Here is a 21,924-nt window from a genome sequence, read left to right as displayed (position 1 = left end):
CTTTGTAATATAGTTTGCTGAGTAGTATGATTTCTCCTGCTTTATTTTTGCTTAGGATTGCTTTTGCTATTCAGGCTCTGTTTTGGTTCCATATTAATTTTAGAGTAGTTTTTTTAATTCTGTGAAAAATGTCATTGGCAATTTGATAGGAATAGCATTAAATCTATAAATTGCTTTGGGCAGTATAGCCATTTTAACAACATTGATTCTTCCTATCCATCAGCATGATTTTTTTTCTCCATTTGCTTGTGTCATCTCTGATTTCTTTCAGAAGTGTTTCATAATTCTTGTTATAAAGATATTTCACCTCCCTGGTTAGTTGCATCCCTAGGTATCTTGTTCTTTTTGTGGCCATTGTGAACGGAAGTGCATCCTTGATTTGACTCTCAGCTTGGATGTTGTTGGCATATAGAAATGTTACTGATTTTTTGATTTTGTATCCTGAAACTTTGCTGAAGTTGTTTCTTGAATCCAAGAGCCCTTGGGCAGAACCTATGGGGTTTTCTAGTTGTAGAATCATATTGTTTGTAAAGAGAGATGGTATGGCTTCCTCTCTTCTTATTCAGATGCCTTTTATTTCTCTTGACTGATTGCCCTGGCTAAGACTCCAGAGCTATGCTGAATAGGAGTGATGAGAGTGGGCATCTTTGTCTTGTTCTGGTTCTCAGAGGAAAAGCTTACAGCTTTTGTCCTCTCCATATGTTGTCTGTGGGTCTGTCATAGATGGCTCTTGTTATTTTGAGGTATGTTCCTTCAATGCCTAGTTTGTTGAGGGTTTAACATGAAAAGATGTTGAATTTTATTGAAAGTCTTTTCTGCATCTATTGAGATAATCATGTGGGTTTTGGTTTTAGTTCTGCTTATGTGCTGAATCACATCACATTTATTGATTTGTGTATGTTGTGTGTAAGTCTCTTTGTAGATCTCTAAGAATTTGTTTTATGAATCCAGGTGCTCTAGTATTGGATGCATATATAATTAGGATAGTTATATATTCTTTTTGAGTTTTACCCTTTATTATCTAATGCGCTTCTTTGTCCTTTTGGATAATTACTGGCTCAAAGTTTGTTTTGTCTGAAATTAGAATAGCAACTCCTGCTCCCTATTGCTTTCTATTTGATAGATCTTTCTCCATCCCTTTACTTTGTATTTGATAACTTTTGCCTGGTTTTATGGAGAAGCAGAATTCCCAAGGCACTTGTCATGTGAAGTGCCCCTTCTACTGCTTTTTATACTATTAATTTTGTGTATCTTAATCAATATATGATTTACATATTATAAATCCATAAATATTATTTCATATAGCCTATGTTAATTTAAATTCATTTGTACATTTATCTCTCAGCTTTTCATTCAATAATGCATTCCTTATTTCTATCTAGGATTATTTTCCTTCTGGTTGTAGACATTTCTTTTGTGTAAGCCTGCTGATGACAAATTTTCTTGGTTTCATTTGTCTGAAAAAGTCTTCAATTTGCCTTCAGTTTTGAGGAATACTTTTACCAGGTATAGAATTCTAGTTTTGATTTTTTTCTCCGATACATTGTGACTGGAACTACGCAAAGGATTTGAGGGTCTGGATGATGTTATCTCCTCTCTAAGAAGATAAATGTTCACTTCTGGCCAGCAAAATGTATCCCAGCAAATCATCTTAAATATGGAGTGAACTGATTGAAGGTGGGCTTTGAGGTTTCTACCCCTGTGAGCCAAAACTCTGCGTTCTTCTTAACTTCTCACTCACTCATGCTGCTGAGCATCTTAACGTGCTGAGTACCTCTCTGTCAAGGCACACAAGGCACACTCTTGTGTCTCTTTTCTAGTCCTGCCTATGTTTTTAAAAAAGGCACTCTCCAAGGTTCCACAGTCATTATCTTCTCTTACAGTTTAGTCATGACATTACCCATTTGACATTAATAATTTCCTATAGTCTCTCTCACACACGTTCCCCTTAGAGTTCCCTTTCTCTTTTTTTCCCTTTCTCCCTTTCCTCCTTTTCCCTTGCTTCCCTTACCTTTCCTCTCTTTCCCTTTGTTTCCCCTTGTTTCCTTTTCTTTCCTTCTTGTCTTTCCTATCAGTTCCCTTGTAAATCACGTCCTTTGTCCCATTCCAAGCAAGTATGTTGAAATTTGATCTCCAGTGTGGCAGTGTTGGGAGATGAAGCCTAGTAGGAGATATTTGGGTCATGGGCACTGATTATCTATGAATAGCTTGGTGCTTTTCTAGCAGTAGTGAGTGAGCTCCCACTCTCAGGAGACTGGATTGATTCTTGTGGGGAAGGGATTAGTGGGTTGTTATAAAGCAAGGAAGCCTCTTAGGCTTGGTCCTTCTTCCCATGTGCCCATTTCCCTTTGACCTTTTCTGCCATGTTTTGATGCAGCACAAAAGTCCTCACCAGAAACTGAGCAGATGTGGGCACCATGCTTCTTGTACAGCCTGCAGACCATGAGCTAAATAAACCTGTTTCATTTATATATTACTCAGCCTCAGGTATTCCTTTATAAAAAACACAAAATGGATGAAGACACCTTCCAAGCCGTTGCTCTTAGATACTAAGTTTTTAATACAATAAAAGAATCATTTATTATTTCCCCATGCTGGGTGTAGCCATCACTTTGCTTGATGAAATTCTATGCAACGCTTTACAGCCAACTCAAAAATTACCTTTCCCATAATGCTTTGGGAGCCTCTCTCCTCAGTTCCCATAGAATACTTTGTATCTTCTTTCTGGTCCTTACATTGTTTTAAATGATACAGTTTTTAAAATCTAAATTTAAAGACTTTGCATCTCCTGTTACTTGCATAAAATATTTCTCATAACTTGTATGCAAAACAGCTATAAAATTGCATTTTAACACGCCTTTGAAAGTAATATATTATAGGGTATACAAATAATGCTATAAATATAGTTTATACATTTGTGAGGCAGGGTATGCAGTCACTACATTCTTTTAAAAGTGTAACTATATAAATAAAAAGTCTTAAAAATAGCCATGATGATCTATACTCTTACCCCAAACTTTATTATTCCAGAAACTGCATTACTTTTACTGTCATGCCACTAATAAAATGTCTAAATATGTTTTAGTTACCTAAAGAAAACCCAATCTATATATACTCCCTCTTTTAATCTTATGATTATAGAATTAACTCTTGTAAATTATTTTATAGTGAATGAGAAAATAAACTAGTTCATAAAATGAAAACAATTATAAGTAAATAATTATTTCAATTAAAACAAAGTTCACAGAACTTGTGTATTTCTAATGAGATGATTCATAATGCTTATATTTTTTAAATTTAATTTATAGTTTACTTAAAACTCACCTTATTCTCAAAAATATATGCAATACAGTACAATATAATAAACTAAAAGATACACTCACACAAACACACACACACACACACACACATATATATATACACACACACATATATTTACATATAAATAAAGATAATACCAAGAGAAAAGAGTTGGGGCACTAAATGGAGTCAAGGATAAAAGTAGATCACAAAAGGCATTACAGAAATTTCACAGACTTACTAACAATATATGAAAAAATCGGTTCTAAGCTTTCTATGAGTCAATGTAAGGAAGAAAACATAATTAGCAATAATCATGAGAGCCTTATGAAAACACAAAACCAAAGTGATTCTTCAGTAAAATTACATCACGTGCTCATAAAAGTCTGGAAACTAATTTCTCACAAATGTCTTCTCAAAGAGAACAGGTATAACATGATGAACAATTACTTCAATCACATTTTTACAATGAATAATGAAGGGCTTCCAACAGACTATTTCATATAACAAATACTCATCAATTCAATAAATCAATACATGAATAGCCAATAAGATATTTAAATGTGTCCTTCATAAATCAGTCCCAACTTACCTTGAAATGATAGCGCAGTTCTTCAGAGTAAGCATATGCCTTAAATCCATTTCCTTTTAACACTTAAGTGCTGAGGAAAAGGTGATAAAACCTCCAGAAAATATTTTGAGATTTAACAATTATTTAAGAATAATTTATCATTCCTGAAATTTTCCCCACAAAATGATGAAGACAGCAATGTTTTTCTAAATTGGAAAAATCATTCCAGAGCCGGCTTGCTCCTCTTATAAAACACATAGCTAGGAAAGTCAGATTATCAACTTGCCAAATAAGAAACAGTCAGAAACAAACAAACAAACAAAAAACTAGAAATTTAGTAAAAGGACTGTAACTCTAGGAGAAGAAATAGTTACATTTGAGGAAAAAGTGTAACAAAAGTACAGTCATGTGAGTGCATACCCAAAAAGGTGATAACGGTGAAAAAGTTATAAAGAAACCATTTTTTGGAGCATGAAATATATTCCCTGGAACTGTGTTTAAAGTTATCTGCCTAGTATGGATAGCAATTTCCAAAGAGTTGGCTGCCCACCCTTGCAATGCTTTATAAAATACAACCACATCTACCATCAAGATTCTGATTTCATTGAATGAAACAGGACCTGGGTATCAGTATCTTTCAATTCTGCCTCCAAGTAATTCCAATGTGCTGCCAATTTCAAGAACCAGATCTTGACTAAGTAGTTCTCAAAGTAAGGTTCCCACACCAGTAGCATCAGCATCACCTGGGAATTTGTTTAAAATGTAAATTCTTAGGGTCTACCCCAGACCCACTAAATCAGAAACTCTAGAGTTAGCCCAAGATTCCTGTGTTTTAACAAATATCCAGGCAATTCTGATGTGCTTGAGAATACAGTACAGGTGGAATGTGCTTTTCTAAGTACTAGGGCTACAATGGTGAACAAAATAGCCTCGTTTCTACCTTCCTGGAGCTTGTGGTCTAAGAGACACATGGAAGATCCTCCCTTTGCAAAATTCTTCTTTCTGTCTAGTTTATGCCAATAAAACCTGTTCAATTACTTCAACTAATTTTCTAACTTCCAACTTTTTTCTTTCTCAAACCTGTCTACACACAAATATCACAATAAATATTTAATAAACATCAATTATCTTCTGATTCATTTATATTAAAAATTCGGCAATGGCTCCTGAAAGGGCCACCCCCCACAAAGCTCCTGTTAATCTTCTTAGCACAGTGCTTAAGACTCTCTGCAATTTGATCTAATATATTTTTTCAATCTTATATCACAACATAATAAGTAACATTTCACATTGTATATGAGACACGTACTTTTGATCCTTATTTTGTCTGCATTTTCTTACTTATGGCTGACAATAACCATATGAAATATGTATTTTTATGCCAATTTTTCAGATGAATAAACTAAAGCACAGAGTTTATATCATCACCTAAGTCCATACAACTAATAAATGCTGGATCTGGGATTTAGATCTTGTGTTATCTGATTCCAGAACTTAGGCACTATAACAGACTAAATCACAGACTCCAAAACTATCAGTCCTAATCCTTGCAAACCATAAATTTTACCTTACATGGTTAAGCCTATTCCACTATGATTAAATTAACAGACTTGAGATAGGCCATTACCCTGGATTATCTGGATAGACTCTAAAGGCAATCATAAGTGTGATAATGAGAGAAGCAGATGGACATTTGATGCAAGGAGAAGAGGAGGCAACATGAACAAGGAGGCAGAAGAATGACAAGGCCACTAATCCAGGAATGCCGGCAGCCACCAAAAGCTGGAAGAGGTACAGAACAGTCTCCCCTAGAGCCTTTGGAGGGCACAGGCCTGCTGATACTTTGATTTTGTTCCAGTAATAACTGATTTCAGACTTTCTGCCTCTACGACCAGGAGAAAAAACATTTGTATTGTTTAACAGCATCAAGTCTGTGAAAATTGGTAATAGCAGCCACAGGAAACTAATGCAGGCACTGAAACCCTGCTCTCCACTGCCACCTACAGGCAAAACCACTTGTTCCCAAATCAGAATCCACTTAAGAATTTGAGGTTGATGGCCACAGGATTAGGTTCAATGGCATTACTCCCATGTCTATCCAGCAGCCTGGAGACGGTATCAAACAACATAAACCTAAAAGAAATGGGATGCCCAGAGGCTGGGAACACTTTTCCAAAATAAGGCACCAAGTCAGAGTAGGAGAAGCATCAAAGAAGACTTATGCTGAAAGTAATCCTAAATACTTGTCAGGTTCCTTCGGTTACCACATACTGAAAGGAGTTCATCCTTGAACTTGTGGCAGGGAGAATCCTGCAAGATGAACATCACTGGTTGACCTAGAAGGGAGTGGTGCCCATCTAGCAGCAGCCTAGTGAGACAGGTTAGATTACTGCAGTCGTGGGATTCCCAGCTGGGTCAGCAACCACAAGCACATGTGTGGTTTAAGGGGACAAGCAACATAAAAGCATCATGTGGATGCCTGGATCCACATGGTAGGACTTTATCTTGGACTGATGCTACTCAATATGCTCAGAAGACATGCTAGCCATAGGAAAACTCCAGGATCAAGATGGAGATTCCATCACCTGGAACTAGAGGTCTCTCAGTGGCAAAGGATACTTAGTGAAACAAGACTGCGTCTATTAAAAATGCCAAAGCATGATGGGGTTGTTTACTGCAGCACTATTCACAATAGCATAGACTTGGAACCAACCCAAATGTTCATCAGTGATAGACTGGATAAAGAAAATGTGGCATGTATACACCATGGAATACCATGCAGTCATAAAAAAGAATGAGTTCATATCCTTTGCAGGGACATGGATGAAGCTGGAAACCATCATTCTCAGCAAACTAACACAGTAACAGAAAACCAAACGCTGCATGTTCTCATTCATAAGTGGGAGTTAAACAACGAGACCACATGGACATGGGGGGAAATACCACACACCGGGACCTGTCGAGGGAGTGAGGGGATAGGGGAGGGATAGCATTAGGAGAAATTCTTAATGCAGATGACGGGTTGATGGGTGCAGCAAACCACCATGGCACGTGTATACATATGTAACAAACCAGCACGTTCTGCACATGTACCCGAGAACTTAAAGTATAATAATAAAAAAAGTCAAAGCAACTAGTTAATCATTACGACAAAAGAGATTCTTTTCACATAACAGTCAGCAAAATAAATTGCCAGAAGAATTCAAGATATAATTGTAAAAACACCAAAACTACTGAAGTAAAAGTAGAAAATACAGATGAATTGTATATAAACTTCAGTGTAAAATGTCCTTCTAGGCACAATAAAATATAAGCCATAAAGAATAAGATTGGAAGACATAACTATATAAAAAGTAAGAATTTTAAAACATGAAAATATGATAAACAGTAAAACAAAGGCCAACAAAAAATGGAAAAAATCTTTACAACATACATAACAGATAAACACATCAATGCTTTAAAAAGTCTTAACGAATCAATGATGAAAAAACAAACACTGCACACTTCAAACCAAGCCAAGGGCACAAACAGGAAAAACACACACACACATGCAAAATATACTTGGGCAAGGCATAAAAAATGGTGAGCTTCATTAGTACCAAAGGCATAAAAATATATATATATGATTGGATACTATTTTAACTTGTCAAATTAGAAAATATGAAAAAATACTTATATATTCAGCATTAGCAAGCATACAGAAAAACAGGCATCTCAAACTGCTTGCAAAAGTGGTACATTTTTGAGGAGTAATTTAGACTTACCAAATGTCTAAATTACGAGTAATAATTAACAGAAAATTCTACTGTGTATGGTTTCATTTTCCTTTCAGTACATGATGCGAGATGTGTCAAAGCTATACATTGTTCAATGAAGATTGATTAAAATTGTTTATCACCAAAAGCAACTAATAACAGCGATGACTTGGCCTAGCGAATTTTGGCACCTTCACTTAATGGGATACTCTTGGCCCATAAAATATTAATAAACAGTTGATTACAGGTTGCAAACAAAATTAAAAGCATAGTCAAAAACAGTGTGGTCAATATAAATGCCTATTTATTAAAAATATATATGCATATATGCATAATGTTCATATCATGGTAGTAGGGTTATGGTTAATGTCATTGTCTTTCTTATCTATATATAAACACTTCTCTAAAATAAAAATGTATTTTTCTTTTCATGGTAAAAAAAAAAAAAAAGAAATTTTGTAGCAATAAAAAAGCTAAGAAATTCTTAACAGTATATGGTCTTTACCCATAGTATTATTTTAGTTAATTTGTATTATCCAACAAAATCCAAAGATAGAGAATGCCTTGGGTATCTTTAAAGACAGACATACAACCAAGAACATCGACCTGACAGGTCATTATCTAAGTGGACCACCCTTTCAGTAAGTAACACTTTCTACTGGGTTTTACACATCTACTTATATATATCTGGTTCCATGCCCAAAGTTTTCTGTTCTCACAGAGTAGGGGCTCAGGAAATACATGCCTAATGTTAAGGATAAATGGTATGCCTACTCGATACCATCTATGAATCTTTTAGGCAATAAAGATGTTTGATTTGAGTAATTAATGTATCTGCATAAATCATTATGTCAAAAGATCATACTAATGTCCTAAAAATAATTCATATTTCATATGGCATATTCATTTTTTCAAGTTCTTGTCTCATTATAGGGAATCGAGTCTAATTTGCATTTACTTAGTATAGGAAACATGTTTTTCCTACAATCTTTTGGGCAATTATAACAATTCTTTACAGGAGTTGGAATGCAAGTATAATTATTTCATTTTAACGTGGCTAAAGGAAAAGCATATTTAAAGATTATACAATGAAAATGAATTTTTAATTTTTGAATGCAATTGTAACTGTGATATGAAAGTTATTTTATTATTAGTCAAAAATGTTGTGATCATTGGTAACATAATTTTATAGACCTTTTTACGACTATCTTCTTAAAAGTTTACCTTGTATAGTAAGTATGCTACCTAACCACTCTCTCTCTCTGTCATTTTAGATATGGTTTGTACATTTTCAGCACAAATTTTTCTTAAAGCCCATGTATTTCAAGCGACTGCATTTAATTTTTTTGTATTTAAACATTTAGGTTCAGGGGTACATGCATGGGTTTGTCATACAGGTAAAACTCACGTCACGGGGATTTGTTATACAGATTATTTCATCACCCAGGTAATAACCCTGGTACCCAAGTTATTTTTTCTGGTTCTCTTCCTCCTCCCACCCTCCACACTCAAATAGGTCACAGTGTCTGTTGTTCCCCTCTTTGTGTCTAAGAGTTCTTTTCATTTAGCTCCCACTGCATTATAGTTCGCTAAACATGATGGCCTTCAGTTCCATCCATATTTCCACAAAAGACATGATCTCATTCTTTTCTAGTTAATTTTAAAAAATCATCCAGCGAAAATACTTTTGAATAAAATCAAAATTAAAGTGATTTAATTTACTTACGCACCACAAATTACTGATATATATGAAAATGCAAATAATAGGTCCTTAACTCAAGGACAATCTAAAATAAGGGCATTGTTTTGTGTGTTTAGAGGGATAATTACGTTTTATATTCAGTCCTATGGCAATACTGCCAGAATACTACTGGACAACAAGCATCAAAACAGTTAAAAGAAAATAACTACATATTTGCACTTGTTGTCTTGGCAAAAAAAAAAAAAAAAAAAAGACTACAGTTAAATTTCAGCTGTTTGCACCACTTGCTTTTTATTGCAGTAAAACTGTTTCTAATGACTGGTATTTAACCATTATTTTAGATTTAAAAATCTTGATCTGTTAGAAATTATGCTGGGAGAATGTTATGGCTTCTAAACTGGCCTATAAAATATTGGCTTATCTTCTTATGAGAGAAGGCAATACTTCTGGTATTTACTGTCTAAGGGACTAAAGCTTTGAAAATTATTATTGTTATGAAAAAAATTGTAATATTTTTCTCTTTACTGACACTTTTATCCACATTAATATCCAGCACTAGATATAGAAGGATACACAGAGTTAATGTCACATGGACATAGTCTGCATTATTTGTATGGCTTTTAGTTTGTCATGATGTCAAGTCTGCACAAATGTATAATACAAATAGGAACGTAGGTGCATGAGCAGCAGTGGGGACCATAACTCATTTCCAACTGAAAGATAATGATCAGTGTTATTTTTTTTAAAATGTGGGTACTTCTACTCTTCAAGATAGTGCATATTCAAACAAATAGTTTCTCAACCACCTGTAAGCCAAGTCCTAATATTTTAAGCAAATCCACAACATTTTAAAATATCCATCACCTCCAGATAATCATGAGATTGGTTAATCATGAGATTGGTATGTGTGTTTTTGTTTTGATCCAACAGAAGGACAAAGGTAATTTTGATTAGACAGAGAAGAAATCACTTATGCAAAAATGATTGAGAAAAAAACATCGTGTATTGTACAATAAATGAAGCAAGCCAAAGGGTGCCTTGAAAGGATGTTTTTTAGAATGACTCAGGGTAGAGTTTTCCCTCAAAACTATTTTACAATTATAATAGTTCCCCTAGGACACACAAATTTGATTTTTTTTTTTTTTTTTTTTTTTTTTTTTTTTTGAGACAGAGTCTCACTCTGTCACCCAGGCTGGAATGCAGTGGCACCATCTTAGCTTACTGCAAACCCTGCTTTCCGGGTTGTAGCTATTCTCCTGACTCAGCCTCCTGAGTAACTGGAATTACAGGCACGCACCACTACGTCTGAGTATAATTTTTTGCATTTTTAATAGAGATGGGGTTTCACCAAGTTGACCAGGCTGGTCTGGAACTCCTGACGTCAAGTGGTCCACCTGCCTCAGTCTCCCAAAGTGCTGGGATTACAGGTGTAAATCACTGCACCCAGCCCAAAAATTTTATTTTATGTTCTTTAATGGAAGGACCTTAGAGCAATTTTTCTTTCTTCTGAAACTTTTTTAAATTAGTTATTAGATTTAGAGAAAAATGAATCTTCTCTGATCAAAATTGGAATTAGGTGAGAAAGCCACCCTCTCTCTTTTAGCAATACCTTCCCCACTTCTTGCCTTGAAAGCCCCTAACAATGAGATTCTAGAATCATCCAGGAATTATACCAAAAATACAAATTCCCAACTCTATTTCATGATTTTTTTTTCTTTTTAGAGATAAAGTGTCATTCTGTCACCCAGGCTGGAGTGCAACGGCAATGATCGTAGTGTACTACAAAGCTCAATTTCCTGGGCTCAAGTGATCCAACCACTTTTCCCCATTCAATGGGATTATAGGTGCAAGTGACTGCACCTGGCCTCATTCCCAGAGATTTTAATCCAAGATTTTACAATCTGCATTTAAAAATGTATAAGCAAATTTATATATAAATTTTCATTGGTCCTTAATCACCATTTTGAGAATTTCCGCCAAGGGTTCTATGAGCATAGTTATAAACCAATGACCTAGAATACACGTAGATATTCTACTAGACATCATGTCACATGAATGAAGTGTGAGGAACTTTATTTTGCTTGAGGGGATAATTTTATAGTCCAAAAAAATCTTGATATTAAACATTATTTAACCAACAGATTGGCATTTAGTAAAATAAAATGTATTTGAGGACAGAGAACTTAAAGCTTTGCTCTCTAGCTTCCAGCAATAAAAATGAATAAATTGGATCAAATAAAGGCTTTTCTTATGAGATAAAAATGATCATAAAATTTACAGTGCTTGGCTATGAGCCAGTTTACATACTACAGAAACACTGCCTGGGCTAAGAGACTTGATTAAATAAACTAATTGTGTAGGTCAGAGTACAGGATTCTGAGATCATATAAAAATCACAAACTGAGAGGAACCATTACATGAGACCTGCAAATATACAACAATTTAAGCATATTTAAATGTGAACGATAAGGCTCAGATTCTAGATGGTCCGAGTATCTTGATTCAATGATAAACAAATAACAATTTTTTAAAAAATTTCTCAGTTGAGTAGGACTCATGATTTTGCCAACTGCCTTAGTAGTTGTTGGAGCACGAATGGGTACAAACTGATTTTATTTAACACTAGATTATAGTTCTTTTCTCAAAATACTAGGAAAAATACTTTTCTACTATTCTCCTTCCCTACATAATTTAAAGGAAATGGAAATCTTATTCAACCCCAATCACAAAAAAAAAAACAAAAAAAACCCCATAAATTGCAACTGATGATATTGAAATTGAATGATTTTTACTTTATCTTTCCATTGCATTATAGTTGAGAGCAGTATTTCCATATACCTTGATTATAACCCTAGAAAAATCACACCAGGTAACCTCAGTTGAGCCCTGCTGATCAGGACAAAGGGAGAATCCACCCCCCGAACTCTGTGCTAAAAATGCCTCCGTCTACAAGAAGAGATGCCTTTTTCTAATTCATGTAAAAATTAATAAATTCGCTGCATGGAATTGTGTTACTCTCCCACAAACATAAAAAATAAAGATGCAATCTTAACTTCATATCACAGAGTTCACTTCAGATATGCCAAGGATAGTCCATTAAATTGTGGATGCAAAAAAAAAAAAAAAAAGTAGAATATCAGGTAGTTGTGTCATTTCATGATAAAAATGTGCATTTTAAGACCTTGCCTAAGACTCAACTACACAATGAAAACTTCCCTACATATTCCTACCCTACTGCGGCTTTTCTAGACTTTTTCATTGTTTCATTAAGTGCATAACGTGAGAAAATATTTTGAAATATATTATTGTGATTTTTTCCTCTTATACTTGCTTATAAATAATCCTTACTTTACTGAGCCAGAAGCAATCTTTTTCTCCAAGAGAGATGGGATCAGAGAAAGAGACAAGAAAGAATTGACAGAAAGCCTTTCAATTTTTAAAACTAATCTTGAGAACTATTTCCAAAACAACATCCTTAAAAACCTAGCTTTAAATTTCTACAGCAAGATGCCCGAGAGAGAAAAGCCATTTTAAAATTAGTAAAGTTTTCCTTCAAACACAAAAACCAAAATTTGGAAAACTGAGCTTAGAATCTTACTATAAGCTATAGAGTAGGCTATCTGATGCACAAGAACTATTTTTTAAGAAAAGAAAAAATATCAAGACTTCCTTGGCTGAGGAACGAGCCTAGAGAGAAAAGAAGAAAAGGAGAGGGGATGTAAGGTTAGGTGCCGTTCCCTTCTCCACAATTTATTGTCATGTAGAGCACATATGTTAAATATTATCGGACTATTAAGAATTCCTATTTAAAATTTAATTTTGTATTCTGTAGCCTATAATTATAAAACACAAATATGTTGATGCTAATTAGAAACTAATTCATTCAACAAATAATTATTGAGACCTATTATGCACCAGACACCTGAAAATAATGCAACAGATTGGGAAATCAGAGTTCCCAGGATTCCTCAGGAAATTTTCAGTCTATTGAAAGTGGTAGGGTGAGAGGAAATACAAATTACTGCCTTATAATACTTTGACACATTGCTACTTCTACCTTTACCACTTACACGTGAAATTCTAGTCCACCTTTTCTTAATGTACTTACAGATTATTCATAAGATGTCATTTATTGATATAAGCCACAAAAACCTTCTGTAAGTGCCCTTTGCTTTTTTTGTGTGTGTGAGTCAGAAGCAGCCCAAGGAAAAAAAAATAAAGAAAAACATTTTTTAATAAAAAAATTAAAAATTAAAAAATATTGAGTAAAAAAACGGAGCCATCTTAATAGAACAAAAGCAGTGACAAAAGAGAGCTTCAAAAGCAGGGAGAGGGGAAATCAGCCTAAAGAAAATAATTAGATGCTGAAGATGTTGTGAATCTCTTGGGTGTAAGGCCCACCTGCAGAAGGAGGTCCCAGACAGAGCAGCAGAGACACCACTGGTTTTCTTTGAAGCAGCAGCTAGAGAGTTTGGGGGTTGTGAAGTTTTAACTGTGGAGAGGGATGTAAAGGGCATAAAGATTTTGAAAAGATTATTTATATAAGAGCATCTGCAATAACATTTCCCCGGATTTATCAGAATGAGAGGAGGAAGGAGGGGATCTCACAGGACTTGGGCACACAATAGAATTGTGGACTACAAAACGGGAAATATACTAGTTACCGAACCTCAGAAAAAGAGAAGATACCAAAATAAATGATAACAAGGAACAAAATGAGGTCACAAAATCCCTTCTTAAAATAATTATTACCATGTAAATGTGAGGAGCAAATGAACAAGGAAAAATGTAAAGAAAAGGTAAAGAAAATGACACGTGAAAAAGAAGCCAGAGAAGGATGAATACTTGTGCTGGGAAGGGTAGTGGAAGCTGGTAGAGGGAGGTAGGTATGATTAATGGGTACAAAAAACAGAAAGAATGAATAGGACCTATCTGATAGCACAACAGGGTTATTATTATCAGTAATAATGGTACACTTTAAAATAAAGAGAGTAACTGGACTGTTTGTAACTCAAAGGATAGATGCTTGAGGGTATGGGTACCCCATTCATGATGTGATTATTATACATTGCTTGCCTGTATCAAAATACCTTATGCAGTCCATAAATATATACACCTATCATGTACCCACAAAAATTAAAACTAGAGGTTTCAGTGAGCTGAGATTGAGCATTAGAGTGAGACTCCTCCAAAAAAAAATTAATAATGAAAACTAAAAAACAGAAGATGAGTACGTGAAAAATAGATACTTGAAAAAATCCATTAAATTACTTTGTATGTCACGTTGCTTAATTTTTTTAAATTCATAAATTCATCTGAGTCGGTAGCAATACATTCTTTCTCCCTGCTTGTTATACAGCAAGGAATATCCTTCTTCCAAGGTAAAATTAATACTTCCACCTACATGTTAGATTCTACTCCCTATAAACAAGTCCTAATAAAAAACAGGCTGAACAACTATATAACTGCATATAGTCACGTGTCAATTAATGACGGGAATAAGTTCTGAGAAATGCATTGCTAGGCGATTTGTCTTCACCTCAACATCATACAGTATAGTTACACAAAACCACATAGTATAGTTTTTAAATTTATATATGTAATTTTTATATAAAAAATCAAATATCCCAGCACCATTACTAAATATCAATCATTTTCCCTACTTGGTTCGGGAGAATGCAAATTGATATTGCAACTGATATTGAGGAAAAGCACATTAAGTTCAGAAAACATCTATGGAAAATAAAAGGTAAGGAAACTATTAATTTTCACATAAAATACAAACAAAAGAAGTAATCACCATGCAATATCTAGCTCAGAAATTTCAAAAGAGTCAGAATACTGCTAAGCTAAAAACTTAAACAGAACTGTGTATTAATACACGGTCGGAATGATGGGAGGGAGAGAAATAGGATTTGGGGAAAGGAATAGAGGTTCCATTCCTCATAATAGGATGTCAATAGAGGAAGCCAAAATTTTTGAATCAAGAAATGACTATATATTCTTTTATAAATATGGACTAGCACCTATAACCAGTCCCTAATAAAAGTGAGAAAGTATAGAGGAATGATCTTGGACATAATAGGGTATCTCCAGGGAATTGGATTGACGTTACTGAAGGAATGTCAGCTGTTTGTCATTATAAGACTGTCAATTCTCTTTGACACTTTTAGACTAGACGCATGCAGTCACTGTGATAAAAATGTGTTACATGTGATACATAAAGATGACAGTGGTAAACAGAAAAAGTTGGTACCTAAAATACAAACATGCTTACAACACTAGAAAATATTCACGCATTTCACAAAAGTGAAAAAAGTTCAAAATGGACAAAAGCCTTAATAGTCAATACAATAAAGAAGAAATATACATTTGCTGTGTAGTTTGCTCTTCTTATCCCACCCCAGCCATGCTGGTCTTCTTGCATGGGCCTTTCCCTCTGGGTTCCATTCAGAGAGAAACGCTCCATCACTAACAAACCCTTTCCTTGTTTCCATTCTGCTGTGTAGCAGTTAACAGCATCTGCAACGCTTTCTATTTATTGACTTACTGCCTGTCTCCCTAATGAGAGCCAAAGACCATCTGTTTCAGTCACTCCTTTATTTCTAGTGCCTACAGCAACATTCTCACACACTAGGTATTCTATTTCTTCTTTGAAGCAACTTTACAATATTGAGACAATATGAAAATAACTGGGAAATCCACTAGTTGAGAACAGATTAGTAAACTGTTGAAAGTCATTACAGTGAAATACAAATAATGATGAATATTTAATGGCATGACTTACTGAAAAGTAGAAAAATATTTTCATCTATGTTGAAAATCCACACATTTACCTGTGTTCATACATGTATAACAAATACGCATCAGAGAAAAAGTAGAAAGAGAGAAAGGGGAAGGTGGGGAGGGGGGAAAGGAGGCTGAAGAAGAGGAAATGGGAGGAGGAGGTGGTGGAGGAGATGGAAAAGGGGAGAAGGAGAAAAGAGATTTGGGGAGGAAAGGAATTCATAGATCATTTATAAAACAACATATTAACAGGGCTTTTCAAAGAGTGATAATATTAAATTATTTTGTTCACTTATTCATGCTCTTCTCGGGTTTCTATGAGATTCACGAGAGCATTCGTTGCTTTTATAATTGATTTTTTTTTTCCATTTTATATGAAAGAAAACACACAGTCTTCTTTTCAACTTAACATTCATCTTTACAATCACATTGGCCTAGGATAAGGTGGTGGGGGCAGAAATTTGGGAGACACTTAATAAATATTTCCCAAGAGACATGTTCAAAGTACACAGTTACTTACTGTGTATGATCCACCGATGGCCTGTGGTTTTCTTCCCCATGATGAATGCTAATCCCGTTCCCAAGCCCCCATCTGAATGTGTTTGAATCTTGAAGTAAATGTACTGGGATAGGTTGATACCATTTACACAGGCTTCTTTTCTCAAAGCTGCAAACTTCCATAACTTGGACAGGGTAGAACAAAGAAAAGGTGAGCTAATAAGTGGCAATTTCAATCCGTACAATCTTAATCAGCACTTTCTTACTCTCGTTTTTAATTATAATGTAACTTTCAAACATTATTAAAATAACTAGGCAAGTGGTTTGTAAAATCACTGGAAGAGTTTCAAAGAAATCTAGGTTTTTTCTAGTCAAATATTTATGGGAATAAAATATAGAAAAAATACATATACTAATGATCCGGTTTCATGAGGTGGTGAGATTTTAATTAGCTTCTACAGCAGCAATTTAAGCAGTTCCATTAACCAATTTCATTCCTTGCCTGATCTCCAACTTCTGACAAGTCTGTTCTTTTCTCAGCCTCTGTAGGGGTTATCGCAAATTCCCAACTACAGTTTAAGCAACGAGATTTCCAATAACTTTCATATTGGACCTGTTTCCTAGAAAGTTTTATAGTTTCTTGTAATAATTTTATTTTAATATCACAGGAAATTACAGGTCCACTGATTTTTTTAAAAATGTACAGGTTATACGTAAAACTGTTATCTGAATTCTCTCTGAATGTGTTCATATGTCTAAAATCTTCCGCTGCTGAATAAAAAAGAAAGATTCAATTCAATGAAGTTCTTGTGTATACTATAGAAAACCTGGTGTGCACTCTAGCTTTTAAATGACATTAACAGAGCCAGCATACCACTATGACCATTTAGAAATTTGGGTATATGAGTTAATGTAAAATCTGAAAAGGAAACATTTATAAAAGTGCTTTTAATCATGACATTCAGGTGTATTAGTTAATCTCTGACATTAATTGTTTATCTTGTGAAGGGATTTAGGATCCAATATATCTCTGTTCTTCATATCATTTAAAAGATATAATTTGTAGGCTTTTAAAAGAACCGTTAGAAAATATAACGTGTCAAGCAAGATGAATAGGTTCTAGGGATCTGCTGTGCAACATTGTAGTAGAGTCAACCATAATGTATTGTACCCTTAACATTTTGTTAAGAGGGCAGATCTCTTGTTATGTTTTTTTTGTTTGTTTTTTGTTTTGTTTTGTTTTGTTTTTTGAGACATGGTCTCACTCTGTCACCCAGGCCAGAGTGCAGTGGCACGATCTCGGCTCCCCCTCCTAGGCTCAAGCAATTCTCCTACCTGATCTTCTTAAGTAGCTAGGATTACAGGCACACACCACCACACCCAGCTAATTTGTGTATTCTTTTTGTAGAGATGGGGTTTTGCCATGTTGGCCAGGCTGGTCTCGAACTCCTGGGCTCAACTGATCTGCCCACCTTGGTCTCCCAAAGAGCTGTGATTACAGGCATGAGCCATTGCACCTGGCCATGTTATGTGTTTTTATCACAATTTTCAAAATCAATTTGAAAACTTGCACAGTTTATAAGCAGATTTGTCATAATATTTTATCTTACAAAAGGGTGGAAGAGACAAAATCTCAGTTTATCCATAAATAAAATGGTAATAATTCATTTATAGTTGTTCAAAATTATAAAAACTCTTTGATTCAAAATAACTTAATAGTAGGCATTCATTTAGACATTTAAAGGATTTATCAAAACTTCCCCTCTAATCATAAATGACATTACTAAAATGGCAAAGTTGAACTTACAGGAAATTCAGTATTCCCTAAAGATACTCATTATGTGTAATTTATTAGGTTTTGTATAAACTCTTACAAACACTACAACTTATATAAGATCATAAGGGGATTTGAATGCCTTCCCATGAGGAAGTCTGACCACCACCACACTTTCCATTGTATTATTTTCCATCTGTGGTGCATGACATAAATCCCTGGGTAGCTTGAGTTAATTACTGTCTCATCTTCTGCACAAAGTGAGTCGGCTTTGCTTTTATAATTTTTTGGTCTAGATTAGATAGTTAATTGGTGGTGTATTTGTACATTAAGGAACATTTTTTTCTGGGTTGGAAGAATAAATATGAACCTCATTGGATTTCTTAAGTCCTAGAATTTCTTCACAAGGTTGCCATAAAATAAGGGTTTCACTACTCTCTCTGTGTTATCTGTCTGTTCTGAGCCCTTAATATTATCAAGACACTTGAGAAATATGATGGTAGAGTCAATTCGCAGGCTACTCCATGAAGAACAGGGAAGGGAAAGATATTACAAAGTGTTTACTCCTTCTGATCTTATGCTTTGCTCATTCAGACACAGATTGATCCTTCTCCTCTAAGACTGTATCTTTGGCTTACAAATCCACTTTTAAATTAAATAGTTTGTCTTTGATCCATTTAGGAAAAGCCACTGAATTGGCAGGTAAAAACTAGGACACAGGGGACAAAGGTTAATTCTCATTAATTCTGCATATTTTAATAGTACTAATGTTATATGTGCATTTTGGCAATGGCAAAATTTGAATGAATTAATCTGACAGTGCTATAAAGCTACCTCCCTAAACATTCCCTATTTTATAGTGTGAGGAGTACAGATCAAAGGGAATGGATGGAAAGAGCTACTAAATGCTACTCCCAGAATCAAGTAAAGTTTGTGAAAATGAGTTTTCAATCCAAAACGTTAATCTAAAGACACGTATCTCTTACTGGACCTGATAGAAAATGCATTCTGATTCTTCCATTACAATTTTCTGTATGAATAACTGTTACATTTAGAAGTTGCACTAACTCATGTTGAAAATATCTAACTATGATACTAGGCTGTGCTATTTAGATATTACACTTGTATTTTCTTATCTATTTTGTAGCAATAAACAAATTTTAAGAATCCACCTACCACAGGATGCTTCATCTGATTTGTCAGGGCAGTCATATTTAAAATCACATTTCTGCATTTTTTCGATGCAGTGACCATCAGACCTGCAGACAAATTCATTGTCTGTGCAGTTGTGTGGAGGTAATGTTACAGGAACTGAGATTTCGGGTGGAGTTGGGAAGTCTGCTGGCAAATTACCTTGATAAAAAAAAATATACAGGCATCATTTAGCAGGTTTTCTACTTCTTTAAAGATTTTACACAATGAAGCTTTCTAAATATGCCTTACAATTAATATCATAGAGAACAGTGGGTAGTATTGATTACTCTGCTAAAATAAAATTGAGGTTCTTGATTTAGTAACAGTAAATAACTAAATAACTTTGATCATGAAAAATGATTAAGGTACAGATGGAACTTACTGAAAAGTTATTCAGAGCTCAACAAATACATGGGAGGCCCAAGGCCAGGGCTTAGAGAATCAGCAGGAACCAAGGGAGTTTCAGATTCTGGAATTAAGAACCAGAGTAAAGATCTAAATAACTTTCTAATCTACTAGGTAAATAACCTTTGTTCTTCCACTGCTACAATAAATCTAACGTCTCCTCATCTTTGTTTAACGTATTTTCACATATTCAAAATGCAAGGCTTCAGGAAAGAGTCAAACCAGAAATCCTCACCTAGAAGTTTTGTACAAGATTACAATTTCTGAAATTACTGAGGATGGAAGACATTTATAGACGTTGACTATTAGTTATTCAATAAACGTATATTGATAACATGTCTGTGCCATACACATGGTAGATGCAGGGAATCCAAGCTGTGGAGAAAAAGTTAAATATTAAATCTGAACTCAATTGAACATGGACACAAAGAATGATTACCAAGTCTCAGAACGGGTTGTGTGAGCCCCTTGAGGCTTTCATCCAGCGTCGTTTCGAAGAAATCTCTATGTCAATCTATTCCTATGTGTTAGTTATTGAAAAACAACAGACAATAGCAAAAACAAGTCGACCTTTTTGTGTTCCTTAGGCCCCATCAGGAAGGACCCTTGTGACTGAAGCTCATGCCAAACAGCTCATTACAAAAAGAGCTAGGGTCCCAGACTGCGCCGAAGCTTCATGAGACCTCTCCTTGTCTGTGCATGGATGAGTGGCCAACTCTGGAGCCCAGGCTGTTGCTTCCCAGTTTGGTGGTGAATCCTCCATAGTCTGGTGAGTGTATATGTATGTATGTATATGTGTGTGTGTGTGTGTATATATATAATTTTGTTCACTTATTCATGCTCTTCTCTGGTTTCCATGAGATTCACAAGAGTATTCATTGACTTTTAATTGATATTTTTAATTGATACATATATTTTTCCCTTCTCCCCTTCCAATTACAATTTGCTTATTATATCATTTGCTTATTATATCTGCATTACCATTTATGTGGGATAAAGTTTGTTTACCCTTAAAGGTACTGTGTGTGTGCCTTTTCTTCTCCCCTCACACATTTCCTGCACAGAACACAAGTCAAATATGCCATCTCTGCCATTATATAGTTAACAGTCTAGTAGACAAGGCAGTCAGATATATCTTTCATTACAGGCATTTGGGATAAATTTATGGTAGAGATATAACTCCAGGGAAGCAAGAATGGCATCTTTCACCCCTGCATCCATAGTAAAATTCACAGACCATGGTACATGGTAGGTATGCTAACATGGACAATTGAATAGATGGATGGATGGATGGATGGATGGATGGATGGATGGATGGACCAATGAAAACCAGAGTGAATGAATGAACAAAATAACAAATGGAAGATTTCACAGTATATTGAAAGCAAACAGAAGAAAACCATATATCAAATGGGAGTCAAATAAGATGCCTTGGCAAGCTGATGCTTAAACTGACTTTCAAAGGTTGATGAGCTCATCTTGCTAGGTGAAAAATAATACAAGGTTTTTATGGGCAATGAGAAAAAACTTGTGTGAATGCATGGAAATATATTAAACTGTTTTTTTTTTAATTTTAAATACTGTGAGAGTTTAATATGATAATATCTTGTGATATGATAAGCATGCATCTGATTGACTCATTAGATATGGAATGGGAGAGTAGACAGTTACCATAAAGAGCCAGGTGAAATCAACTTAGGAGTCCGAAATAAACACACAAAAATGTGGAGAAATAACAAGATATAAAATGTCTACTTCAAGATACACTTTTTGGCATCAGTGTGAAGCATGAATTGTAGGTTGCTCTAACATTGGGAAAAAAAATAGTTGTAATAGTTAACCTTTTCCTTTAATCCAGGCAACTAATAAACTAAAGCAGAGATGGTTTAAAGAAAAGAGCAAAAATCTGAGCAATATTAAACGTCCAGTATCTGGAGGG

General features: G+C 34.8%; 1 protein-coding gene across 1 annotated transcript in view; it reads right to left on the bottom strand.

The window, feature by feature from the left end:
• Positions 1 to 21,924, bottom strand: part of MALRD1 (MAM and LDL receptor class A domain containing 1) — a 673,535-nt gene that overhangs the window by 421,556 nt on the left and 230,055 nt on the right. The window contains exons 21-22 of the mRNA XM_074000837.1: positions 19,563 to 19,739; positions 16,635 to 16,797 (exon numbers count right to left, since the gene is read on the bottom strand). Coding sequence (XP_073856938.1) covers positions 16,635 to 16,797; positions 19,563 to 19,739 — 340 coding nt within the window. The remainder of the gene's footprint in view (positions 1 to 16,634; positions 16,798 to 19,562; positions 19,740 to 21,924) is intronic.

Source organism: Macaca fascicularis, chromosome 9, assembly GCF_037993035.2.
Source record: "Macaca fascicularis isolate 582-1 chromosome 9, T2T-MFA8v1.1".
Classification (NCBI taxonomy): Eukaryota; Metazoa; Chordata; class Mammalia; order Primates; family Cercopithecidae; genus Macaca; species Macaca fascicularis.
This window is presented reverse-complemented; position numbering and strand designations above follow the sequence as displayed.